Genomic DNA, 26,678 nt, shown 5'->3' with positions numbered 1-26,678 from the left:
GAGGATTTAGCGAAGCCAGCGCCTCCCCTGTGAGATGGGACATGATGAAGGCTACTTTGGCTCGGTCGGTAGGAAACTGGTGTGCCAACAGTTCGAAGTGCAGAGTGCACAGGTTAATGAAGCCCCGTGTCTGACCGGGATCTCCGCCAAAACGAGGCGGGGCGGAGAGGCGGGGACCGGGAAGAGATGCCATGGAATTGATGGGCAGCGACGCTGCCGGGGTAGGAGTCGTGCGACTGGAAGCAGGTCCCGAAGAGGTAGTCAGTGTGTCCAGGCAGGAGTTAACACTACGCAGGTGACTCAGGATGGACTCCTGTTGGGACCTCTGACGGGAAAGTTCATGACATAGGTCCGAGAGCGAGGGAGCTTGGGTGCCACCGGGTTCCATGGCCCGAGCAAACTGTAACGGGTCTGGGAGGTGGAACCTCAGAGCAACTATACAAAGGGGCAGTCCTTGTAAGGAAGCGGGTGGCTCCCAGGGAAGGCGGGCAGGTAGTCACGGCAAGAGACAGGGACAGTCTCTGGGTAGAAGGGCAGGAGGTCACGGCAAGTGACGGGGACAGTCTCTTGACAGGCGGATGGTCACGGCAAGTGACAGCAGGGTAAGAGTCTCTAGACAGGCAGGTGGTCACGGCAAGTGACAGCAGGATAAGAGTCTCTAGACAGGCAGGTGGTCACGGCAAGTGACAGCAGGGAAAGAGTCTCTAGATAGGCTAGCAGGCAGGTAGCAGGTGAGCGCTCCCAGGTGAGCGGGCAAGAGTCTCTGGACAGGCAGGTGGTCACAGCAAGTGACGGCAGAGCCTCCAGGTAGGCTAGCAGGCAGGTAGCAGGTGAGCGCTCCCAGGCGAGCGGGCAAGAGTCTCTGGACAGGCAGGTGGTCACGCAAGTGACGGCAGAGCCTCCAGGTAGGCTAGCAGGCAGGTAGCAGATGAGCGCTCCCAGGTGAGCGGGCAGGAGTCTCTGGACAGGCAGGTGGTCACGGCAAGTGACGGCAGAGCCTTCAGGTAGGCTAGCAGGCAGGTAGCAGGTGAGCGCTCCCAGGTGAGCGGGCGGGCAGATCCATAGACAGACAGGTGTTGGAAGGCAGACTGTCGGACCGAAGGAATGCAAGCAGATAGACAGGAATCAGGTAGGTATCAAGCAGAGATCTGGCAGGTAACTGGCAGGTATCTGGTAACGGGACCTGAGGGCTGAAGCAGAGTTGAAAGGCTTTGCAACAACATTGCTCGGGCACCTCAATTTTGGAGGAGGTGCCTTATATATGGTGAGGTCCTCCGGCCATTGGCCGGGGACTCCTTAGGACAACACCTTTAAGAGAGGGGGAGCGCGCGCGCCCTAAGCACAGAGGCTGGGAAGCAGCGCGCGCTGCCAGCAGAGCGGGAGGAAGCCGCCGGGCACGGAGCGGAGAGGTGAGGGGAACGGCGTCCCAGCCTAGCAGGAGGCAGGGACGCCGACGCTACAGGGTGCGAGTACTCTGTGTACAGTTTGTGGTGCACATCAGTATAATAAGCTTGTCGGAACGTGCCCTAATACTAATTGTTCTAGTCTTTTCCCAAAAATACACATGCATTGATTTATACATATTTGTAAACTTGTAGATTGAAGCCTTCTCATAGTTGAACTAAGGTGATCTCGTCAGACCTGTCAGGGATCTACCAGTGATGCCGAGATGAGTGGATGTAAGATCTTCTTTTTTAACTCAGAAAAATGGACAATATTTACATAGTTACTATTACAGAATAACAGCAGGGGGAATCGCGCAGATCCCATCGCTGCCACCAGTTTGTCAGGGAGACGCAGCAGGGGGAATCGCACAGATCCCACCGCTGCTACCAGTTTGTCACATAGACGCAAGTCCGCTGCCTCCAATCATCAGGGCAATTACGCAATTGGCTGACGAGGGATAGACGAGGCCACAGCTGCTTCCACTACTAAGCCAGTTATTGGGAAGCTCACAGTGAGCATATGATATATACACCTCTGATTCCAGCGCATGGAATATATATATACCCTGGTACGGTCATTGCCAACTCCACAATAACAAAGGAACTACTAGCTGCCACCACCAATCGTTTATACAGGCCAATTGGACACCCGTTACAGGTAGTGTATGGCTTCAAGGGTGTGGTTTACAGAGCAAGAGCAACAGAGCTATTAAATGTTATATATTTCATCTGGAAACGTAGGCAGTGTTTATAAAAAATATATAAAGATGATACAAAATGGGAACAAAATACAGTATATACAATTACATGAAATAAAAGGGATAACAAAAGAAAAAGCACTAAACCTGTGTCACGGTAATGGCTCAGAGCTTAGCAGAGGGAGGTACTCCTTAGGAAAACAGACAGAACCCACAGCAAGCTGTACCTTCCAGGACTGACCAGATACAAAAACCTAAATTCTACTTTTTATTAGATCAAGGTTACGCCTACATACCTCACCTTGGTGTGATCATATGGGGGCTGGTTTTAGGATGTGCTAGGTCTTTTAGAATTTTATGAGATCCCTAACTTTCAGGATATCTTCGCCCCTGGAGGTCCCAGGTGGTAGATATTGTTGTCATGTTTCCTATTGCGATTTTACATTTCCATAAAGATGAAACATGGCATTAATAGTATCATCCATCTTTCCGATATTAACTTGGAGGGGTTAAAATTGCCTTACAATGATGTGAGTGAATTCGTTTTGTTTGCCCCTTCACTTCAGCACCAAAAATATATCTCTCAGAAATATCGGATCGATATGAACCTCAATATTCATCACTAACCACTGGCTCCAAAAAGACTGTGATCAGTGCTTTGAACAGAGGAAGCTCTTGCTTTGGAAATGTACTTCTCTGCCTCCGAGTAAACAAATCCATGTCTTGGTGGCTGATTCTCAGAGCAGAACTCCTGTTGTAATTACCTGGTCACTGCAGGAGGTCATTATGTCAATGGAGGTTGAAGTGTCAGCTCTTTCTCACTTCCTCAGTTAGATTTAATCTCATATGTTCAATATGAGCTCCTACTTCAATGGAGATTGAAGTGTCAGCGCTTTCTCACTTCCCAAGTTATAATTAATCCCATAGGTTTAAAGTTAGGGTGATATGTCCCCTCTCTGGAGATGTCTTTATGGATATTAATTTTTCTCTATGACAGTTTCACAGTTATATTTCATGCTTATGTGATCCATATGTCCACTTTTTACATCTATATGACATCTGTATGACATCCTTTTATCAAAATATAATAGTAGCCAAATACAGTTTTCTATGTTAATAATTTTAAGTGCCTTTAAAATTTGGATGCTATATGGATGTTGTCCTTACTGCATCAATTTTTTAACGCATCCATTAGGTTGGGACAGTCTGATCCAATAAAAACAGATCATAGTAGTGCATGCTGTGATTTTCTACATGCAGAACATCAGTCCATGTGTAAAAGTGATTATGTGAACTACCCTATTGACTTGTGTTGGTCCGTCTGCTGTCCATATGCCATCCGTTTTGCACACGGATGTAAAATACGCTCATCTGAACAATCCCTAGTACTAGCTGCCTTCATGCACGATTTGCATCTGATATTCTCGGCCATGAAAGTCAATAAGTCCGTGGAAAAAATCGGACACTCGGATGACATGTGAGTGCAATCCGATTTCAATGAACTGGCATAATGTAGAAGATAGAGACAATTTTTTTTTTCTATTTTCTCAACCGATAAAATCGGATCACACTCTGATCTGAATGTGATTAACATGATCGGCCGATTCTCTCGCAAATACAGTGGTGTGGCCCCTAGTCTTAACTAGTGCCTCAAAGTTTGAGAAGCAGTGGCCTGCAGTACTTAGACTTTAGCCTACATTCCTTTCCCACAATGAGCTTTGGGTGAGTTTTTAATGTCGCAGATTTTTGGCACCATTTCTGCACCCATTAAGTAAAATATTACCATGAGATTTTTCTAATGAATACTGAAAACATGGAGTCAAAGTCCATAAAAATACCTTAAACTTTATTGAAATGCAAAAAGGCATATTCATATATAACTCAGTAGTCATGTATCAATACAAAATCAATTAGAACAGAGACTCGGGGTACCAAGGCATGTGTAGCACACATATATATCTAGGGCTGGGAGAATGTATATTTTATATCATCATTCCATAAAGTGCAAATGCAAATAAAGTCGTGCTTAGCTGTTAAATGTTTGGGTGTAACAGGACCACCTAAGGTTACTTTAACCCATATAATATTGAATGTACAGTATACTTAAATACTGATTATCCAATCATTACAGCATTAATAGTATTCAAAATAATCCTGCCTCCATACAAACACAAACAGAAAAATTCATACCCATTGTTACCCAATTGTGTAGTACCACACTGACAGCCCCTACGCGTGTTTCGAGTTGGCTTCCTCAGGGGGCTCTACAGACTATGGCATTAGGTCTTCTATATACTTATTTGGTTAAATATGTTTTCTGTTTTGAAGATATTGTTTATCATGAGCTTTTTCTAGAAGCAAAGAAATATTGCAGGAATAGGGTCAGTCGTTCAAAAATTTGCCAGCTTTCTAATGTCAGCTTTCCCGACTTGAGCTTGATTTCATCTATGTATCATATTCTCCAAATGTTATAATTCAGCCATGTGCAGAAATGATGAATGGTGCGCTGCTACTATAGTCTTCCCACACTACTGCTTCCTCTGCACTTCCAGGCTTGTGGCTGAGCCTTTCTTGCAAAATCCCAAGCTCTCATGTCTCTGGATTGCTGCTGCCTGTGGGCGGGAATTGCTTCAAAAGCCAAAGCAGAGGGGAAGATTTTCCAGGGAAAGCTGAAGGCTGCAGCTGTTGCAGTCACACAGGATAGACTTGTGCTCCCTATTACAAGCCGGTCTATTATTTACTGGAGGATTTATTTTATATATCTATATATCCGCCTGGTGGAACATAACACATTACTCAGCTGCTTGCCTAGTAAGTATCACTACTATTGTCGGGGACGTTATTTAATAGCATAACATCCTTCCAATAAACTCCATGTACAAGCGATAGACTTCATTTACTTCTATGTTAATATTAATCCAGTGCAGTGTAGCATTTTACTGTTGTGCTAGTCTGTAATATTATCTATAGGGGTAAACGGGCTTTTATGGCATTCTACTATTTACTCTGTTTAGCGAATGTATCGGAGCAGAATCTGTTACTCTACTTCTTGGAGCAGCATTGTTAGTGCCTTGTGCCAAGTAAGGGGTTCCCTGCAGTCCTATGCAAAACCATAGATTCAGCATTCTTATTCTGCGTCAGATTCTAATTTGCAATAATTACATTTACTATCTTGGCATGAAGTATTAATGGTTTGGATATGTGGCAGTGTTGGCACTAAGTGCCAGCAGCTATAAAGTAGAACAGTAAAAAAAGGATCTAGAATTCCTGTACATCAAACTTTATGTGCCAGATTTCTAGAGATTCATGCGTTGGGATCTAAAGAGCACTTGAAGGTTTACTGTGACTATGTAATCACCATGAATGTATCTGTGCCATGGTATATTTTATACCAGCTGGTTGGAAATAACATAATGTCTGTGTGTGCAGCATTGTGTATACTATCATCAGGCGATTCTTATATTTCTATGTGCCGTACCGTCTGTCCTATCTACGTTTGCTGCATAGTGAATGCATTCTAATGTTCACTGCAATTTCAGGTTGGAGGGAACGGGAGGGGGGATAGAATTTACTGTACTGCACTGAAATTACTGATCTGATCACTACTTATCTCGCATATCTCTAGTTCTCAGAACAGGGTTGTCCATCTCTGGGGATTTTTTTAATTAAATGCATACATTTGGGGTTAAAAGCCAATTTTTCAATTTGGTTTCATTAAAAATTTTGCACCGTTTGGCTTTTACAGGCTCTTTGTTTCCCTTTATGTTCAACGTTGATGTGATCAGTGGTCATAAATCAGTTTTAAGTAACTTTTTTAAAATCATTATATTTATTATTATGCTTTGCTTATATAGCGCCATCATATTCCACAGCGCTTTACTGACATTATCATCACTGTCCCCATTGGGGCTTACATTCTTAATTCTCTATCAGTATGTCCATTGGTGGACACATACAGACAAGTGCCCCTGTGCAAGAACAATATATGGGCCCTTTGCATTCCAAGACCTCCTAAAAATGCTAAATTGCATCTGCTTTGGAGGTATTAATGGGTCCCCTTACCTCTTGGGCCCCTGTGCGGCCGCACAGGTTCCACCAATGATATGTCTGCCCCTGAGTATGTCTTTGGAGTGTGGGCGGAAATTGGAGAACCTGGAGGAAACCTACAAAACCATGGGGAGAACATACAAACTCCTTGCAGATGCTTTAATAAAAATAAAAAAAGACATTGAAAGAGCATTGCAAACTCTCCTATTGGACAGTCAGAGTGCATTCACTGATTGATTCTCAGTTAACTCATTCTACAGCCAGAAATAGACAGTACAGCACACACGCTGTAGAAAGAAAAAGGTACAAAATCTTTAATGAAACCTAATTGCAAAAAATATTTTTAGCAAAAAATACATTCACTTAAAAAAGAAAAATGTCCCCAAAGTGTCAGTGTAATAAGTCTTTTACAAGCTGCATAGTTAAGGCAAAGAAAAAATAGATCTAGATATTTATTCCTTGTGAAGAATGAGTTGCTAGTTGTCCAGCAGGTGGCGCCTACTTCCAACCTCTGGAAAACGCCATATTCTGGGAAGTCACCAGCAGCAGCATTGAGTCAGAGCAGACTGCAGCTGCTGCCGTCACACTGCCCACAGTGTTGCTGTCTGCCTGGCACAGCTCATTGCCACTGCCTCACTGTTCATGATTCCTTTTCAGAGTCTGAACTCGCCTTGGATCTCCCTGATCAAGTCATCTTCCACCCTCCTAGGCTCAGCAGGGCTTCACCGTTGGCACTTGGATCCATCAGTGACTAGTATGTTGGAGAGCAGCTGTAAGGTGGTGAAGGAAGGACTTCTGGAGAAGAGGAGCGATGGCTTGCTGCAGCTCTGGAAGAAGAAGAGGTGCCTCCTGACCGAGGAAGGTCTTCTGCTCATTCCACCCAAACAGCTGGATCACCATCACCAGCAGCAGCAGCAGCAGCAGCAGCCTGGCTCTCCAACAGAACCTGCCAGGATCAAGGAGCTGCATTTCTCCAACATGAAGACAGTGGACTGTGTGGAGAGGAAGGGCAAGTATGTCTATTTCACAGTGGTCATGGCAGAGGGCCGGGAGATAGATTTTCGGTGTCCACAGGACGAGGGCTGGAATGCAGAGATCACATTGCAGATGGTGCAGTACAAGAACAGACAAGCCATCCTGGCTGTGAAGTCCACCAGGCAAAAGCAGCAGCACCTGGTCCAGCAACATGGGCACCGCATCAGGAGCGCCTCCAACTCGGCATAGCCCCCGCATCCGGGGCAGCACTTCATCAGATTCCAGGTAATCGCTACGAAAAGCCGCAGGCTTCTGCAAAGTGTGCACAGGGCATGCCCCCATCATTGTTGGCTCTCACTAATGGACAGCTATAGAATTTAGTCATACCTACTGTAGATCCAATGGACCAAGAGTGATAGAAAAGTTATGGATTATAGAACATTTCTGTACCTTCAGTCTGTAAAGCTCCAACAAAAGATGATATTTTATAACTACTGTGCTTTAGTCTGGATATTCTGTCCTGCCTGATTCTTACTTATAGGGAATACATGGCCTTCTAGGAGGGACAGAATGTAACATGTTCTGACTTGTCCCTTAGACATTTTGGGAAGGTCCTATTGTTAGGTCTTGGAAATAGGGCTACCACCAGTGTGCCAAGTGTGCTAATGCTATAGGAAAGTGCACATGCATGGGAATTCTCTGCGATCATGGAGGTTCTAAAAGTGTAAATCTGTAAAATTAGGAAATTCCTTTATTGAAGGATAGTAGGACTGCACACATTCCACTATTCTCCTACTATGGGCTGGCCGCCTGCTCTAGACTTTTGGCTGCTGCACCTGGAGGAGAATGCTGCTGTTCTTTGTTCAGCTTAATGATACTCTTGCTTTGCTAGTCCTGTCACAGTCTACACTACAATCATCTGGTCCTGCCTGCAGGGGAGTCGCACATCTGCACAGCACTAAGAATACCACTGCCATAGCAGGGAAGCCCATGCTTCATTTCACTGCCACTGAGATTTCATGGAAAACTATTGTATATGTGGCTAATGTGGGGTTATCTTGCTCACATGCCAGACAATCCTTGACAGCCTGAAACATACAATATTCTGCATCATTGGATAGAGGTGGGGATCCTTACAAATTATAGAGACACATGAAGGCGAGCACATATAAAAGGTGTTGTTACAGCAAACAAGAAAAATATACAAAAATGTGTGGTCGCTGTTTTCGAATTCAGCTAGTAAGAGGTACAATCTGTGCAAGACGACTTCCAAGGATGTCTTCTTGAGAAGTGTACCTTTGTCACTTCTTACACATCACCTACAGAACGTTTAATCAGGTTTAGAGTTCAAAAGGGACATGATAATACAGTGGTGCTTGAACGTTTGTGAATCCTTCAGAATTTTTCATATTTCTACATTAATTTGACCTAAAACTACATCACACAAGTCCTAAAAGTAGATAGAGAACATCTCTTCTTAGGTCCTCAGAAATCTTCTTTGTTAGTGCCATTATACACTTCCACAAACATGTTGTAAAGATTAGGCTGATAGATTCCCGTTATATAAATAAAACAGGTTGCCCACTCACACCTGATGGTCATCCCATTGATTGAAAAAAAAACAGACCTAATTTTACCTTCAAATTATCTGCTAATCATCACATACGTTTGCCACTCACAGATATTGGATCATTTTTTAATGAGGAAAATGACCCAGGTTCTAATTTTTGACTCATTTCTTTGATTTGGATCTCTTTTTCTACTTTTAAGACTTGTGTGACAATCTGCTATAGTTTTAGGTCAAATCTATGCAGAAATGTGGAAAATTCAGAGCCAACAAACTTTCAAGTACTATTGTACCTTTTTACTATTTAGTAATTGCATAGCAGAAGAAATTATTTTTGATGCATGGCCTTTTTCTATCTCTATCAATTATTATGGACAAATCCCCATTTTATCTAGAATAGTGCTGGTGCCTGACTTTTCCATTTGGTTGCATTGATGTCTATGAAAGTGCTTGTTTCCAGAATTGCTGAAGTGTCTGAGATCTGTGCTCCTCCCTGCGGTATCCACACTTTGCTTCTATTCTCCTACATGGATTGTTTAACTCTTCTATAAAGAACTTCATACTTTTTACTTGTTGGCTCTGAATTTTTTATAAACCTTGATGGTTGGCATTCTGGAGGTCTTGCGACATAACACAAATGATAATTTCCTTCTATATTGTTCATAGGCATTATGAGGTTTTATAAATGCGTCCCTTGGCGTGTATGCTCAGTGTCTCTTCAGCAATGCTGTGACATGTAAAACAGAGGAGTGTCTGAATGATTCACTTGATACTTTCCTTACTTCTGTGATATGGGAAGTGGTAAGCAGATGCTGGATTGCATGCTATTTTGATCCACATTCGGGCTGTTTGTTAAATATTAGCTTTTGACTTCAAAGCTGCAGATAAACTACAGGTCATATAACGATCTCATATAATGATGTAATGATGACATCATTGATGGTTCTTGCTGATCATGCTATCAGTTCTTTTCATCTAAGTTTATACTATGCTTTGTGCTATCAAGGTGACAAAGATGTGAACTATAGACACCCATGCACATTAGATTGAAGGGGATTTTAGAGACCCATGTCAAAATCCAGAATGCCTGTAGGATTCATAAGCAGTTCAGGTGTGATCATTTATATACCAGAACATCATTATATGCAGGTAAACACAGCTCTCACCTTTGTTTGTTCACATCCTGATAATGTGTGTTTCTTGTCTTACAAACTACACTTTCCATAAGTCTTTTCTGGAATGAGAAAAACCACCAATTATGGTTGTTTTCATTTTTTTTTTCTTACATCATTCACCGTATGGCATAAATAATGATCTAGTATGAATTGATACGAGTACAGTGATATTCAACTTAAATCTTTTTTTTTCAGTGTTTTACTACTACTATTTTTTTTGTATCATATTCTGAGAGCCATAGCTTATTTTGTTTGTTTATTTACATGGGGACAAACAATGAGATCAAGAAAGGGTGGTCCTACTAGTGGACATCCCCTTTAACTCTGCTTCAGGGATCATGTCCTCCTCCTGCTTATGTATCATATCTAAGCCTGTAATTGTCATATGTAGTTGGTTATACTACAGCAATGTTTCACTGTAAGCAGCACCCTTTTCACTTAGATTAGCCTTTTGATTAAATCCAATGCATTCATAGGAAAATGGTTTACATCTCCATTGAAAACAGGAGGACATAAACGGAACCTGTCACATTGCACATGTAGTCTGTGGACAATCTGAAGCTGAGCTGAATGATATACTGAATCTTTTCCAACAAATCTATATAACTTTATTTTATCCATTGAAATCTCTGGCATTTTTATGTATGAGTCCAGTGGTCGGTCCTACTAGTGATTGGCAGCTATCTCTGCATGCACAGTCATAGAGGGCAGATCATCGATCGCTGAATAGAACCGGCCACTGGACTCAAATGCATACAAACTTCAGGGATTTCAGTGAACAAACTACAAGTTTTACTGAAACTTTTCCCACAAAGATGTATATCATTCTGATCATCTCCTGCTGTATAACATCCAGCCTGCAGATCGGATACCAGTTTCAACATAATGGGTTCCATTTAAAGGGCTGGTCCGACCACCAAAGTCATTTTCTTCCAAAATCCCTATCTGTTTAGTGCCATATTCTAAACTATTTTCTTATATACTTGAATTAAAAATTCCCTAACCACACGATCTAACTGCATGCTGCCGCAGCCTCCACCCCTTTCCCTGAAACGTAGCGTGATCAGTGACGCTTGTTTCAGGATCTGGGCTAGTCACTGCGTGATGTGCACAATGACAGCGCACATTCTGATGCCGGCTCAGATCAGCAGTAACGAGTCGGTAACAAAGCGCGGTGTCAGAATACCTGGGACACAGAGACCAATGCCTGCACAGCGGGTATTCTGACAACAGTGACTAGCCTAACCCCTGTAACAAGCGTCACTGATGACTCTAAATTTCAGGGAGGGGTTTTATAATCAAAGATAAGGATCCTATAGATGAGCACTACTCATAGCTGTCTGTGCAAATATATAGATCAACTGCAGTAAGTATACCAAATAGACAAGGTCCAGAAACTAACCCAAATGACAGCAGAGCAACAGTATATAAAAGTGACCTTTATTAGAATAAGGGTATATGATACAAAACAAACTAATTAAAAATAGGCCTCACACCCTCAGGGACAGTGGCGACAAGGAAATCACAAGTTATCCCTAGAATGCAATTCACGTAAAAGGTGAGAAAATGTGACCAGTAGAGGATAACACATGCCATGTAATAGTATAGCAGCTAGACAGGGTAAGAGTATAAATGCAATTAATGGCTCATCATGAAAAGTGCACAGTGCATAACCAAATAACATGACAAAGAAGCCATCAGAATAGCAGTTAGATTACCTTAGTAGAGGGCTGCAATCTCGCACAGATGGCATCCACCATCCCTCCACCCCAATGCACGTTTCATGAGTATTTCTTCCTCGGGGGGCGTGCAGCATGTGGCTTTTAGAGATTGCGGAGACCTGGACACATAGCCCTGGGTCTCGCAGATTCCTCTTACAACTGGAAGGAACTTCAGCACTGCGAATGGAGGCTGCAGAAGTGCAAATATACAGTATAATTCTAATTACTCAGTTATGTAAGCACATTAGTGGAATTTCTATCAATATTTATATCGATACTTTATGTATAGATGCTATTCAGTGTGACATCATTCTAGTGTTTAGGTAGTGGGACTTTTAGATCTCGGCACATAATGCTTCCATTCTAGAGAAGTTTCTGCACTTTGTCATGAGTTCACATAATTTTTGGATTCTCAAGGCATGGATGAATTTCTGGTGCCTTTTTTACTTTTGGAGTTGTAGATTAATCCAGTGAAATCCTGAACTATAGATATTCATATGGCGTGCACAAGCTTGTATCATCCATAGAAAGGGGAATCAGTCTGCTAAATATAATTAATTTGATACACTGATACTTAGTACCATGTTTCTTCTAGTCCAGGCATGCAAAATTGCTAAAATAACTTATTTCTATATTCTTCTTCTATTTCACAAGGCCATTTTGTTTGAGACTTTGAAGACTGACAATAAATTAACCCAATTGTCAGAACTGTTTTTTTTTACTGACTTCAGCAATTTATATTCTGACCTAGGACATAGTAAGGTCAAGTGTAGATTTATACTTATGTGTGAGCAGCAGTGTCCCTGCCAAGTGCCAACCATTAAGTGATGAAGTACTGGTGAGATCCTGTGTGAGGTATTAGAGGGAAACAAGATGGAACTCGGAATCATGGTCTCTGTTTTATATAAAGACTGAATGTTGTCACTTTTCTTCTGTTTTTTTTTAATAGCAAATTGTTTAGTGTTTAACTCATTTATTATCTAAACTTAAAAAAAAAATTTCTGTGCCGATTAGTTTCATGATACATCTCGCTCAGGCTCATTGTCTCTCTGTTAGTTACAACACGTTCTTTTCACCTAATCATGGAGTTAACTCAACACTAGGGGGAGCATGGGAGCTAATTAATGCAGATTTAAAGGGAATCTGCCCAACAGAATACATAGCCAAGTAAAGTCTTGACAATAAAAGGTAATATATACCTGAATGGCCCCAAAGTGCTGCTCCAGCACTGGGAATTCCTGCTATGGTTTCCCCCTTGTATATGGAATTCCAAGACGTGCATCATTACTCCCCACCCTCGTCTCCTTGATTGACAGCTCCACTCATTACGGCATTAGGTGTTTGACAACTTGGCTCTCTTGCTGGCCAAAGAGAAGAAGGTAACGTCGGGAATGGAGTAATGAAGACTGATATTTGCTGCTCATGGGTCAATCCCTTTTTAGTATACACTTTCAGAAAGGGATTTCACAGCACTGGAGTAGCACTTCGGAGTCATACAGGTATCCATTAACTTGTATTTTTATAACTTACATGGCCATGTATTCTGTTTTGGGAAATCTTAAAGGAAACTTGTCACATGTACATGCAGTCCAATCTGTGGACAGCCTGGTATATAGAAGGAGAAACTGAGCAGAATGATGAATAGGTTTATGGGGAAAGATTCAGTATTTTATTTATTGAAATCTTCACTGTTTATATGCTTATGAGTCCAGAGGGTGGTCCTACACAATGACTGAAACCGTGAGTCCCGAAGGTGGTCCTGCTCAGTGATTGACAGAGCTCTCTGCATACACAGCCAATCTGATCAATTCCTCCTGCTCCCTAAAGGCCCCGTCACACTTAGCGACGCTGCAACGATCCCGACAACGATACGACCTGTCAGGGATCGTTGCTGCGTCGCTATGTGGTCGCTGGTGAGCTGTCAAACAGGCAGGCTCACCAACGATCAGGGGAGCAGCGACATCGTGGAAAGAATCTTTCCACGATGTCCTGCTCCTGGTTACCAGCCTGCTGAAGCAGGAGCAGGCTGGTAATTATGGTAAACATCGGGTTACTAGGGGCACACGCGCACCTAGTAACCCGCTGTTTATCATGGTTACCACTCTGCTACGATGAGCGGGAGGTTACCGCTCACTTTAGCAGGCTCGTAACCATGATAAACAGTGGGTTACTAAGTGCGCGTGTGCCCCTAGTAACCCGCTGTTTATCATGGTTACCAGCCTGATCGCTGCTCCCGCTGGTCACACACAGCGATGTGTGCTGACCAGCGGGAGGGCAACGACCAAAAAAAGGTCCAGGACTTTCTGCAGCGATCAGCGACCTCACAGGGGCCTGATCGCTGCAAAGTGTCACACATAGCGACATCGCTGGTGAGGTCGCTGTTGCGTCACCAAAACCGTGAGCGATCTCGCTATGTGAGACGGGGGCTTAACATCCGGCCTACAGATCAGATTATTATTGGCTCCCTTTAAGTTGATGACAGATGCCCCACTATCAGTATTTGGTCAGTATTTTTTTCTCAGGAGTGGGAGCCAAAACCAGGAGTGGGTGATAAATGCAGAATTGGTGACTTGTTTCTATTATACCTCTTCTCAGATTGTTCTCACCTGGTTTTCGCTCCCACTCCTAAGAAAAAATACTGATAGTGGGATCGTGGCCTAAGAATTATTTCCATCTGAAACATTTTATACCGCATCCACAAGACGTAAATGTCTGATAGTTGTGGGCGCTAACCCTGTGACCCGCTGTGAATGATTCGGTGGTTATGTATTTGCAGCTCCCTCCATTTACAAGGGAGTGGGGACTATGGGAGCTCCAGAAATTGCCCAGGTGCTTTAGGAGACCTGCATGCATCGCTCATTTGTGGCTTATCCTTTGGTATAACTGTCTAAGAAAAGAATATCCCTTTTAACATTGAATACTAAAAGCTTTCAGAGGTGGCAGCCAGCTGCCAAAATGTTTTCAGTCTATGACTGTGTGAAGATCTATAAGATAAAACGCAGAAACCTAAAAATGATGTAACCATTTTGTGATGATTATGATAAAAATATTTTTCCTTAAGCAGTGTAAACCAATTGGTAGGTTGGTGTGGCTCCAGAGACTGCATTCACTATTCTGAGTCTTAGTGGTGTAATACTGAATGCATTCATATCGTCAGTTTAGCCATAGATAAAGCTATTCAACCACAGCTAAACATTGATTTCTTGCAGGCAATTGTCACAAATATTCTACGATGTAATGGAAATGTGTCTTTTTTTTTTTAAGTATTGTTTTTCCCCATAATTAAAGAAGTGGTCCACTACACTGTATAATGCCCCCATCAATTTACACGATGGGGGCGGTGAAACGCTGCCCACAGCCCAGTCAATCAGGTGGAAAGCATGCAACTGGGTCACGACTGGTGAATCCAGGAAATCCGGAAGTTGACGTGACCTCAGCTGATGTCAGCGGCGGCTGCAGCCAGGGTCACGTGATGCGGAGAGAGTGGTCAGCGATAGCGCCACTCACAGGCACATATGGCAGCAGAAGGTTTACCAAAATGCTTAGTTATAAGGTGTAGATCGATGGGGGCCTTATACAGTGTGGTGGACCACCTCTTTAATGTAATTACATATCAGGCGTATGTGATTATAGTCACATTGCAGCCAGGATCCGCACTCAAGCATACAGGTGGGGAGAGATCCTACATTTCACTGCTATCTGTGCTTCAGAACAAGACCACCACGACAAGCAAAGTACAGCCATATTATTTATCCCTCTCAGAATCAAATCTTTTAAAGTACGATTTTTTTCTTTCTCTCTTTTCTACGAGAAACATGGAACTCCAGAGGCCTATTGGAATATGATATCCTGGGGTTCATGACACACATTTAATTTGGAATAGTAGTTGTTTTGACATCTTTTTGCTATGCCGTGGCCAATTAGTTCTGACAAAAGTTATGTTTTAAAAACCCTTTTAAAGGGGTTTGTCACTTCAACAAAAGTAGTGCCCAAATGACGGCATATCTGTAAAATAACAAACACGGATAGTACTTTCCACCGCTGCTCCGATCACTGTCTATTGGCTGCAGCAGTGAGGTCATGACCACAGCGCTCATCACCTCTGCAGCCAGTCACTGAGCTCAGTGATTCAAGCGATCTACAGCAGCAGAGCTGCTAAGCTCAGTGAATGGAATGCAGCGGTGACGTTACAACCACAGAACACATCACCGCTGCAGCTAATCACTTTGCACATCATTACTGTTTACGTAGTTGTGATGTCACCCCTGCTGTCAAAGCACTCTGACTATAGCAGCATCAGAGAGCCTTCGTTACACCTGAGGAATGAAATGCCGTCTATTTGTTGTTTTCCACTTATGTAATGGTTTGGCCACCACGTATTTGAAAGTAGAAAACCATTTTAATTTAATATTTAGTGAAGTTTTGTCTCAAGATATCCTGAGGTGCATGGTGCCAGATGATCCGCTTTTTTTGGGGGGGGGGGGGATAAAAAAAATAATTTTATTTTTTTTATTTTCACCCTGTCAGGTGTTGTAATTAACACAGACATATTTTTTTCAAAGCTGGTCATTTTCTCCCAGGAATCTCTAAAGCCAAAAGTAAGTAGGTCCACGTGTGTATAGTCTATAAATAAGAAAGTGACAAATCCTCGATAAGCTAATTCATTGAGGAAAACCAATATGGCTGTATTTCCTTTTGTTACTTGAAAATGACCACCCGCAATAAAACACAATAATTGGAATATGTTTGAAAGTAATTTACAGATTTTGCCTATTATAACTTCTGATTATCTAGTGACTGCTCATTTTTTTTAAGCAAGAAATCTGCTTTAAAGGGAACCTGCCATTGAATACTTTCTGCCAGATCCACGGGCCGCATGTATCAGGCACTGGTTGTATGACCTCAACCTGGTATGTTTGACTAGTTTCAAAGTAAAACATACTATAAATGCCGTCGTGTGCCATGCTATAGATTAGTTGGACAGGCGGTTCCCTGCCTACTGCCCTGGATTGGCAGATCTCTCCCTGTGTGTATAGGCATAGACCTGTCAATCTAGGACATAGGTTGGGGAGAAGCTGCTGGGGACCCACCTGTCCAACTATTCTACAGCCCGATTTCGGTGGATTTTAAAGTATATTTTTTTCTGAAACTCCCCAGCATTTCAGAGTCAGACCTACCTGGCTGAGATCACACAGCCGGTGCCTGATACATGCGGCCTGTGGATCGGGCAGTATGTGTCAGCTGGCAGGTTCTCTTTAAAGCGGCATCAAAAGCTCCCACATTCAATGATGGTGACGGGTGATTACAATCAGTGCTACTTCAAAATATGTAACTGAGAGCCATAATTATTTACTGCACTAGACATTACAGAGCAATGCTAAATCAATTGCTTATGGATTTTACAATGTCTGCCTATGTCACTGATTTACCTTTATTGCTGTTTTTCAGGTTGAATTAAAGACGCACTTTACTGGGTACAAGAAGTCTTTTGCTCAACTCTTTTAATACATTCAGTAATGTGGATATGACTATGCTGGACTAACAACATGGTGCAGCTGAAGACATGCGGGAATGTCAGCAATTATCCATGGACCATAGGGATGGGAAATATGTGGGGACACGATGTACATTCATTTTCCTGTATTCTATTTATTTCTTCCTTTCTTGCTATGTGCCAAACATGACTGTATAAGGCGATCAGCTCAGTGTAATGATGTCTAATCCGCTCCAACGTCTCGCTTGGCTTCTCCATTCTGAAAGTGTTAACGTATCAGCGCTTCACCTAAGCACAGGATAGGTTACATTTCTTTTGCTTTCTGTACTATGGAGGACACAGACATTTTCTACCAAGATCTATGTCCAAGATTGAACCGTAGGAAATATTTATTTTTCCAGCCGAATGAACCTGAAAGACAGCAGAAGATGAAAATCAAACAAAGGGATCTAATGGATCTGTTTGGTCAGGCTGATAATTCCCATATGATCTCTTCTGTCTTTGTGCTGTCAACTGGATTTGCAACTTTTAGCCGCTGTATATTTGTAGCCTATACAGCTTCTATTAGCTATGTAAAGGATGAGGGCACTCCACCGATGAGCGCTCCTTGTATGTGTGTTCATCCCCAGTTTGGGTAAACTTCATTTTAAAAGGGTTGTCCACCTTTTGGGGACAATTTTTTTTTTTATTCTTAGCCAAAAATACATGCATTCAACTGAGTTTCATTAAAATTTTGCACCGTTTACCTTCTATAGCCTACTGTGTTACTGTCTATTGCTGGTTGCAGAATGAGTTAACTGAGGATCCATCATTGAACTCATTTTGACAGCCCAATGGGAGAGTTTATAACTCTTTTATATGTCTTTTTCCCCTCTCTGTTGATTTATGACCACATCAAAGTTAAATGTGCAGGGAAAACACAGAGCCTGTAAAAGCGACACAGTGAAAAGTTTTTTTTTTAATGAAACTAGACAACCTCTTTGTAGAATGAAATCCTCTTAGAGTAAAATCTGAGTGTTGGATTGCAGGTAGTTGCAGGAAAAACTCATAATAAGCCTTATACATACCCTTTTATAAGGCTGTTACAGTTTGAACACATTGAATGAAAATAATGAGCCTAATGGTTTTTGAAGAGATCTACTATAGAAAGTGATATTCATATGTACTGTAGCATTTTTTGGTGGATGGCCACTTTCAGATACAACAGATACTTCCAAAGGGAATCTGTCAAGATGATTTTACTACCGGAACTAGTGCATGGCTGTACACTGTTCTGATACCTGTTTTGCAGTAATCCGATGTCAGTGACACACCCCATTGCCATTTCTGATTAATTTTCATGTGGCTTTACAGGGAATCTGTCAGCAGGTTTTTGTTACCATATCTGAGAGCAGCGTAATGTAGAGACAGAGAGCCTGATTCCAGGGATGTATCATTTACAGGGCTGCTTGCTGCAGTTTTGATAAAACAGTGATTTTATCTGCTACAGATCTACCAGTTCTTTTAATGCTGAGCTCTGTATAACTCTGTCCACATCACTGATTTGCAGCGCTCTGTGTACACTGTGTATAGGCAGAAAGCTGCCAATCAGTGGTGGGGGAGGGGTTATACATGAATATGGAGGACTACATGACAGCAGGTTTACTAGTCCGCTAGTGATAATCTCCTAATGATAAAACTGTGGTTTTATTGAAACTACAGCAAACAGTCCAGTAAGTGACACATTGCTGGAATTGGGGTCTCTGTCTCTACATTATACTGCTCTCATATTAGTTGGCAAAAAACACATAATATCAGTAATTTCAGTAGTAAAATTGTTGTGACAGGTGCCCGTTAAGCTGTTCAAGTCTAGTAAAGATTTGACGACATGCACAGAAAAAGCTGCTCAAGATTTGAAGAGTTAGGCTATGTTCACACATTGCGTTTTTATCTGGGAAAAAAACATTATATTGCATGATTTTGACAACTAGGTGAGTAGTGCTGACAATCTCCCCCTTTTTTTTTTTTGGGTTGGGGTGGGGTTGTTCGCGCAAGGGGCTTCTTCTAGTTTTATATCTGATTCAGTTCCCTGTATCCATATATCGTCAGTTCTTTAAGGACTTGTTCAAACTTGTGATTTCATAGTGTACTCTATTTTAGCACATCAGCTGTTTGCAGATATCACAGCGGCCAGAAGAAATGGCACATGGAGCCGGAACAGCACGCCTTTGTAGACTGTTGTGCTTCAATGGTAGTTGAGCTGCAGTACCTGAGAATGGCCACTACACTATGTACGGAGCTCTGGTGTACTGGCTCCATACACGCGTTACTTCTGGCGCCTGTAGGACCTGGTAACGGCTGATCTGTCGGGGTACTGAGTATTGGCCCCCAGTGATACTGATGATCTATCTTAAGGACAAGTTCTTAAAGTCCCGGGCAACCTCTTTAAATTGTTACTGTTTAAGCTGCGAGGTTTCATTCTAGGGACCTCTTTCTCGCCAGTCCTGGACAGGTGGTCAGTGATGTGTTTGCCTTCTCCGGGTATCTTTGTACAGTCTCAGATTGTATTCTTATTGTTGTACTTATACTGCCTTTTGATAATTTCTTGTATGTTCCTCTCCCAAGAGACACCCTGATATTGGATTGTCCCATGAGAGATCCTATTTGGAGAAACCTTTTTAGGTGCAAATTTTGTTTTCAGCAAATCACCTAAATAATGTTTCTCTGTTTAAAATGAAGTGTAAATGTCCATTTGTTGTCTTTGTATTTGCTGCATTAAGTCTTTGGGATGTGAATAATGTCCTTGTATATAAGTTTTTTTTTTAGTAGGAATGTGATGCCTGGTCATATATTTTGTTTTCGCTGCGGTATAATGAGCCTTTGCGGTCATGTTCTATTTTTTTTGGCACAATTTTCCAAATATGTAGCAAAAAACCGCCACTTTTGCCATGATTTTGGGAAAAACACACTAAAATCATAACATGACTGCATTGACTACACGACGGCACCCATTGAGTTATACAGTACCCCATACAAAACTAGAAATCCCATTACAGCTTAAATGGTAGGGCTTGCTGAAACATATAGTTCCTCAATATATGGATTATTGTTTCAGCTACAGAGCGGTTTATAACTTTATTTCCAAAAGCGTGAAACCTTACGAGAGGATTATAAAAAGTGCCAAGTAACAGTGGAACACTGAGCCATTTACAGTCTTTCAATCGGCAAAGGGCAGAATTTCGGGACAGCACATATTTTATCCGGTGACGTGTCCTGTGCTGGCTCGTTGCTGTGTTGTGAAGAATGAGTTCATACACTTGTTCTGTACTGATGTCACCAGATCAGTACATGAATAGCATCAAAGCATGACTTGAACTTCCTCTCTTCTGTGTATTTGGGCTCTGCCTTGCGTCTTGGATGTCCTAGTTCACTGGTTGAAGAGCTGATGATCCCAGGCCAGCAGATATGCAGGGAGGTAGATGACTGACTCACAGGTAGCATCTGTAGGCCTTTCACAGGCCTGTGCAATATATCATGTATCAGCATCTACCAAATATATGGAAATCATAAGAAAAATGATTACATAAAATCAAACACAATATGACATATTCTAAGTGCAAAAATAACTTTACAGCCTCTGGATGCAGCGCACAGAAGCACAATTATATTTTGGCTACTCATTCCGAATAGTGATATCTAATAAATGCATGACGGATGATGGCCCGGTACGATCAGGTATTCTGACTGTGTGAGATCCTGTGCCGTTCTGTGTTTTTTAATTCATATTATGCAAATTAGGGGATATGCAAATGAGAGACTCTTAAAGCTGCAATCATCTGCCAAATGTTTCATTATGTCACCTCCTGTGAAGCAGAAACAATGCTGTTGCCGCTGTGTGTGTGTGTGTGTGTGTAAATATCTGAGAGATGTGATTTATTTTTTAAAGGACATTCCATTTCAATAAACTACCAATGGAAATTATCTTTTTATTTCGACTAGTGGTTGATTATTTCAAAATGGAACTGCAGAGAATATACAAAGAATCTGGTTTGCCGGCTCTATAAGATGAGGTACTGGCTGACATTTAGGTGAGAATGGTGGGATTAACCTTTGGCCTTTTCCTCCTTGATGGTAGCATTTCTGTATTCGTCCAGAGCAGAAACTTCTTTTAGGGTTACTCAACCCAGAGCAAAAGGAGATTGGGCTAGTCCCCAGATCTTTTAATGATTCCATAGAAGCTGCATGTTCTGTTTCCCTATTCTTCCCCATTTCCTATGCGCTCTTGATTCCTATATTGCTAGCAGAAGCATAAACTAATTTGCTATTCACATTGCTATCCTTTTTATGTGTTATTCTTTTTTATATATTCTCATCCTGTTAAAAATGAGGATCATATGAGTACACACAAATAATTCTGTATGTTCACATCTGTGGAGACACGAGGGTCAGTGGTTGCTCTTGTCCACTGGCCTGGCTGTCTTTAGAAAGGCCGCATGGACCCGGGCTTGTCCCACTGAATGCCAACACAGGGTGAGGGTAACACAATGGGGTGATACTTTATTGAATCACCAACAGTCAATAACATATATATATATATATACAGTCCCAGCAAGTACATAAGATGGTGCAAATGACAGTCTCACCTTTCCGCTGGCTTGCCGGGAATTAGAACATCTGCGACTTAGGGGGTTCCAGGGCCAGCTACCCAAACCAGTCGCACCCCGCATTTGGCGGGCACCCACAGAGAGGAGGTAGCGGCAAGCTTAGAAACTGACAGAGTCCATTGAGGTATGTGGCCAGGTGCAAACAATTCATCTTTATTGCTATGGGTACAGGCCCCAACTCGTCATCCTAACTCATCCCAAAGGTGCTTTATAGGGTTTAAGTCAGGTGATTGGCTTGGCCATTGCAACAGGTGAACATTTTTCTTTGCTAACCAATTTTTGACTAAATTTGATGAATGCTTAGGATCATTGTCTTGCTGGAATTTCCATCCCCTGGCTACTTTGGCTTTACCATGTGGCAGCATTACTTTTTCCAGTATATCCCTGTACATGGTAGCATTCATATTTCCATCAATTCTATGCAGAGGGCCAATAGCAGATGCAGAAAAGCAGCCCCAAACCATGACATTGCCACCTCCGTGTTTCACTGTATGTGTTTGGTACCTTACATTATTACATTTTCAAATTGAGCAGTATATGTAGTGTTTGCCATAACTACCAAACAGTTTGAACTTGATTCATCCAACCACAACACCTTACACCAATCTGTATCTTTCCATTGGCTGTTTTCTTTGGCAAACTCGAGTCGGACCTTCTGGTTCTTTGCAGAGATGAAAGGCTTCTTGACTGGAACTTGTGCATTCAACCCTACTGCTCTTAGCCATCGCACCACAGTTTGGCGACTCACTTTGAGCTGAAAAAGAGAATGGACAGCACCTTCGAAATATACGTTGTTCTAATGCCTCTCGGCAAAAATATATAAAACTGAAATGAGGTTCTTAGTTTAACATTCTGATCAGACTGTATGAAGCCCATTCCACGTCACGGCAAACCTCTTAGTGGGTCCTAACACTTCCTGCCTGAAAGGGAGCGGCGCCTTGGCGACTCACTTTGACCCCATATTCTTCATTCATTTCGTGCGAAATCTGTACAGCACTTTTATGGACATCAGATACTGATTTTTCTTAATAATGTGATCAACTCTGGAGGGAGTTTTACGTGGTCGTCCATTTCTAGGTTTGTCAGCTGTTCCATACCCTCATTTTCTTTCTTTAATATACCTGACACTTGAGAACAGTTGAACAGGTGAATTCCATCGCTACCTCTTTTTGGCTTTTGCCTGACTTCACTCTCCTGGCATCTGGTGAAAAATGTGGCTTTGTCTTTGCCATGTTTTAAACCTGAAAACACACATAACAAAAAAATATATATTTTAGGCAAAATACGACTACCCATGACAAAATATGCAAAATATTTGGCCCAGCAAATGTTGAAAACTATGGATAACTAGGGATAAAACAATGTCAAGCACAATTTTTGTCCTTATAGCTGACAGCCATTTGCTTCCGGTTTACTAATATCACCAGGAAAATGGCATCACAACAATCAGACAGAAGTAATCACACTTTTAGAAAAAATGCAAAACTTTTGGTCACCACTGTATATCTGGCATAATTAAGAATAAACATGGTGTCATCACAATATCATGTTAGGATTGTATTTTTAGTGAACATCACAAACATACATGCTTAATTTATCCATAAGGTTATATAAGCGAAAAGAGTGTCTGGTATGTATTAGCTTAGTTCAAAAATAAATGGCATAATTTAGTTACAACTGTATTATATACAATTTATGCATTAAAAAAATAATTTTTTTCTTTTATTTTTACAATGGGACCCCATTAGTGATGAGCGAACATGCTCAGATAACGTGTTGTCCGAGCATTATCGGGTATTGGCCGAGTTCCTGCGGTTGCATGTTTTGTGGTGGTAGACAGCCGCAACACATGCAGGGATTGCCTGTTTGTTAGGCAATCCCCGCATGTGTTGCCGCAAAATATGCAGCCACAGGGACTCACACATATTATCTGGGCACTACAAGATACTCGGATAACACCCGAGCATGCTCAGATAGCAAATTATCCGAGCACGTTCGTTCATGACTAGACCCTATGGTTGATGATGCCTTGTAAAGAAAGGCATCCATTTAATGTTTACTAATACATAGGTTAAAAGATTTAAAGGGACTCTGTCAGCACAGAATGACTGGTCGAACCAAGTACAGGTGCTCGGTACATTATGGCGGGGTCAAACAGTTCAGTGCACCTTCCCACCTGCTTGGTTTCACTCTATCTCCACCCCTTCCCTCCTCTTGTTTGATTGACAGTTCTGTCTTCATAGAACCAGAGAAGGGTGGAGATAGATGCAAACCAAGCAGGTGGGAAGGTGTATATAAATGTTTGCCACCGCCTTGATGCACCAAGTGCTTGTACTTTGTTTGAATAGTAATTCTGTGCTGACAGTCCCTTTAAGCATAGTGGCAGGAGTGCTTTAATATGAAACTAAACTCAACAGATGCATAATCTGGAATAAATTGGAAGGTGGAGGGGTAGATGACAATGTAAGAAAATATGATTGTACTGGAACTGTTGCAATACCAGACACAACCCATGAACAAGGGTGGTGCTGTTAATAGCAGAAAGTGACAAACTCAAAAAACTGAAAATCTTGGAAATTTTCATAATTAGTCAAATAAATCAGCCAGTGTAATTTAACATGAAAGGGTCATTCTTTCCCTCTTGTGCTTGGTACATTCTATACTCTAAATGTTACAGGATTTCTCACTGAAACTATAGTTTGTATAGACCCCCTCAAAACTTTCATGTGTCTAGCACCAATCCTGCATCTACGATATGCAACCTGTCCTCCATGTACCCATAATTCTAACATGTTTTTTTAATGTCCATACGAGGCACTCTGATTTGTTCTCCTTTCAAATCAATGAGTCTTGTGCTACAGTTCTAGTCATTTTATGCAGATATTAACTATTCCAACCATGTCTGACCACCATTTCTAGCATGTGACTGCTGCAGTTTTCACATGACACCGACAGCTATTGCTAGCAGGACACTGGGACGTAGTGGTGAATGCAGAGGAGCAGCGCCGATTTGGGAGTTGAGTATTGATATTTTTTTCACCTCCTTCATTCCATAAGTAAAGGGTAGACCAGTAGTGGACAAGCCACTTTATGCCAGCCACAATACTTATAGCTACACTGCTACATCAGTGATTTTCTCTTACAACCTAGGTCTTTATTCAACTTATTTTACTATGTTACAGTAAAATGAAATAACTATAGGGATGCATTCCAACCATATGAGAATTTGGATTAAGCAACAAATCTACTTTTTGTGTTATTCAAACTTATACTACCATATAATGTCCCCCAAAAAGGCACATAAATATCCATAAAATATATGCTTATTTTTCTCCAGGTGTTACATGTGAAAAAAGCAGTATAGTGAGGTCCAGTTAGTCTGGAACCTGATGATAAAAGTGTCTGTCCGCATAATACAAAATGGGCCTGATTAATTAAAGGGGTTGTCCAGTCTAAAATGACAAGTCTGCAGTCACTCTATGTGACTGCAGACTTGTGAATCCTCTCAGCTCATGCACTGCATGCAGTGAGGATTCGGCAGTGTAAGCGCTGGGAACGTGGTCACTTGACTGCAAGTATGCGATATGCATAGTCTCGGCCACATTCCGACTAGACTGTTTCCAGCTCGATCAATGCAAATGTATTGCACAAGGCTGGAAACAGCTTAGTCGGGTTCTGGTTGGGAGTATGCATATTGCATATTTGCGGTCAGCACACAGTGCGTGATCTGGGAGGATTCACAAGTCTGCAGTCACGTAGAGTGACTGCAGACTTGTCATTTTAGACCGAACAACCTCTTTAAGACTGGTGTTTTGTGCACTCATTTTAATGGACAGGCCCACTAGAGTAAGGTGTGCGTAATTGAATAAAAGGGGCGTGAACTGAGATAGAGCTAACCACAACAGACTAGACGATGGCAACTTGGACCTATACTGCCTGAAAGGCCGTCGAGCACTTCACGATCCTCCTAGAGAACCGGAGGGCAGAGCAGAGTGCAAATTACCTACAGGGAAAGTGTATATGTGAGAACAATGAGCTTATATCCAATCCACTATATAGAGATGCACTTTCTAACATGCTATTACCAACAAAAATAGAGTGCATAAAATCTCTTAAAAAGGTATAACTTTAGTTAAATATGTAATTAAATCCAAGAACATAATGAAAAAATGCAGAAAAACCATAATCAACTAAATAACACTGTATAAAAAGTAGTAGCAAAAAGGTATGTAAATGTGCAGTATCCCAAAAACATCCATAAGGTCTATTCCTGGACTACCAAAGAGGAAAAATGTCTGATAAAGTGAAAAAGTAGTGCTTACATCAGATGGTGTTGCAGGCAGGATGAGTGTGATGTGGTCGGCTTTGCCCCTACGTATGTTTCACCCATGCTCCGCTCTATTCTGGCCCTATGAAGCCAGAGCTGTCAATCAAAGAGGAGGGGGGTAGAGACTGAGGGAAAAAAACAAGGTGAGAAGTTATATATAGATGTGTGGCCCCGCCATGAAGCACTGAGCACCTGTACTTGGTTTGAACAGTCATTCTGTGTTGACAGTCCATTTAAAGTTGAATTTTTGAAGTCCAAATTTCTGTTTGGAATATTTTTTTAATTAAATCTTTATATTGGGCAGAGCTCCATTTCTTGTGCTACAGAGCGCTAATGCCTCTGCATAATAATGGATCTAGGACATACCATACTGCCTGCATGCCGCTGTCAGTGAAGGACATGTAGTTGTTCATAATATACTGGCTTCTTATTGGATTTTACGTAAAACAGTCTGCAGTAAACTCCTGAGCGCCTCTTAGTGGTGGCTGCAGAGAGCAATTATTTTATGTTTTTAGTCTATGTTTATACTTTGGAATGCGGAGATTTTTATAGCTATATAAATGTATGTCAGTACAACGCTGACAGA

General features: G+C 41.8%; 1 protein-coding gene across 2 annotated transcripts; it reads left to right on the top strand.

Moving 5' to 3' along the window:
- Window positions 1-4,784: 4,784 nt before the first annotated feature.
- PHLDA1 (pleckstrin homology like domain family A member 1) lies at window positions 4,785-21,082 on the top strand. 2 transcript variants are annotated; one of them, XM_073651815.1, is made up of 3 exons: window positions 4,785-4,954; window positions 6,848-7,450; window positions 17,077-21,082. In XM_073651815.1, exon 2 carries the CDS (start codon window positions 6,947-6,949, stop codon window positions 7,412-7,414), a length of 468 nt encoding a protein of 155 aa, XP_073507916.1. In that variant the 5' UTR covers window positions 4,785-4,954; window positions 6,848-6,946; the 3' UTR covers window positions 7,415-7,450; window positions 17,077-21,082. The 2 variants fall into 2 exon arrangements, with proteins under 2 accessions (XP_073507916.1, XP_073507915.1); XM_073651814.1 differs by lacking the exon at window positions 4,785-4,954 and having other exon boundaries at window positions 6,720-7,450.
- Window positions 21,083-26,678: the final 5,596 nt, after the last annotated feature.

Source organism: Phyllobates terribilis, unplaced genomic scaffold (assembly GCF_046119375.1).
Source record: "Phyllobates terribilis strain yellow unplaced genomic scaffold, ASM4611937v1 Scaffold_11__3_contigs__length_659146591, whole genome shotgun sequence".
Lineage (NCBI taxonomy): Eukaryota > Metazoa > Chordata > Amphibia > Anura > Dendrobatidae > Phyllobates > Phyllobates terribilis.
This window is presented reverse-complemented; position numbering and strand designations above follow the sequence as displayed.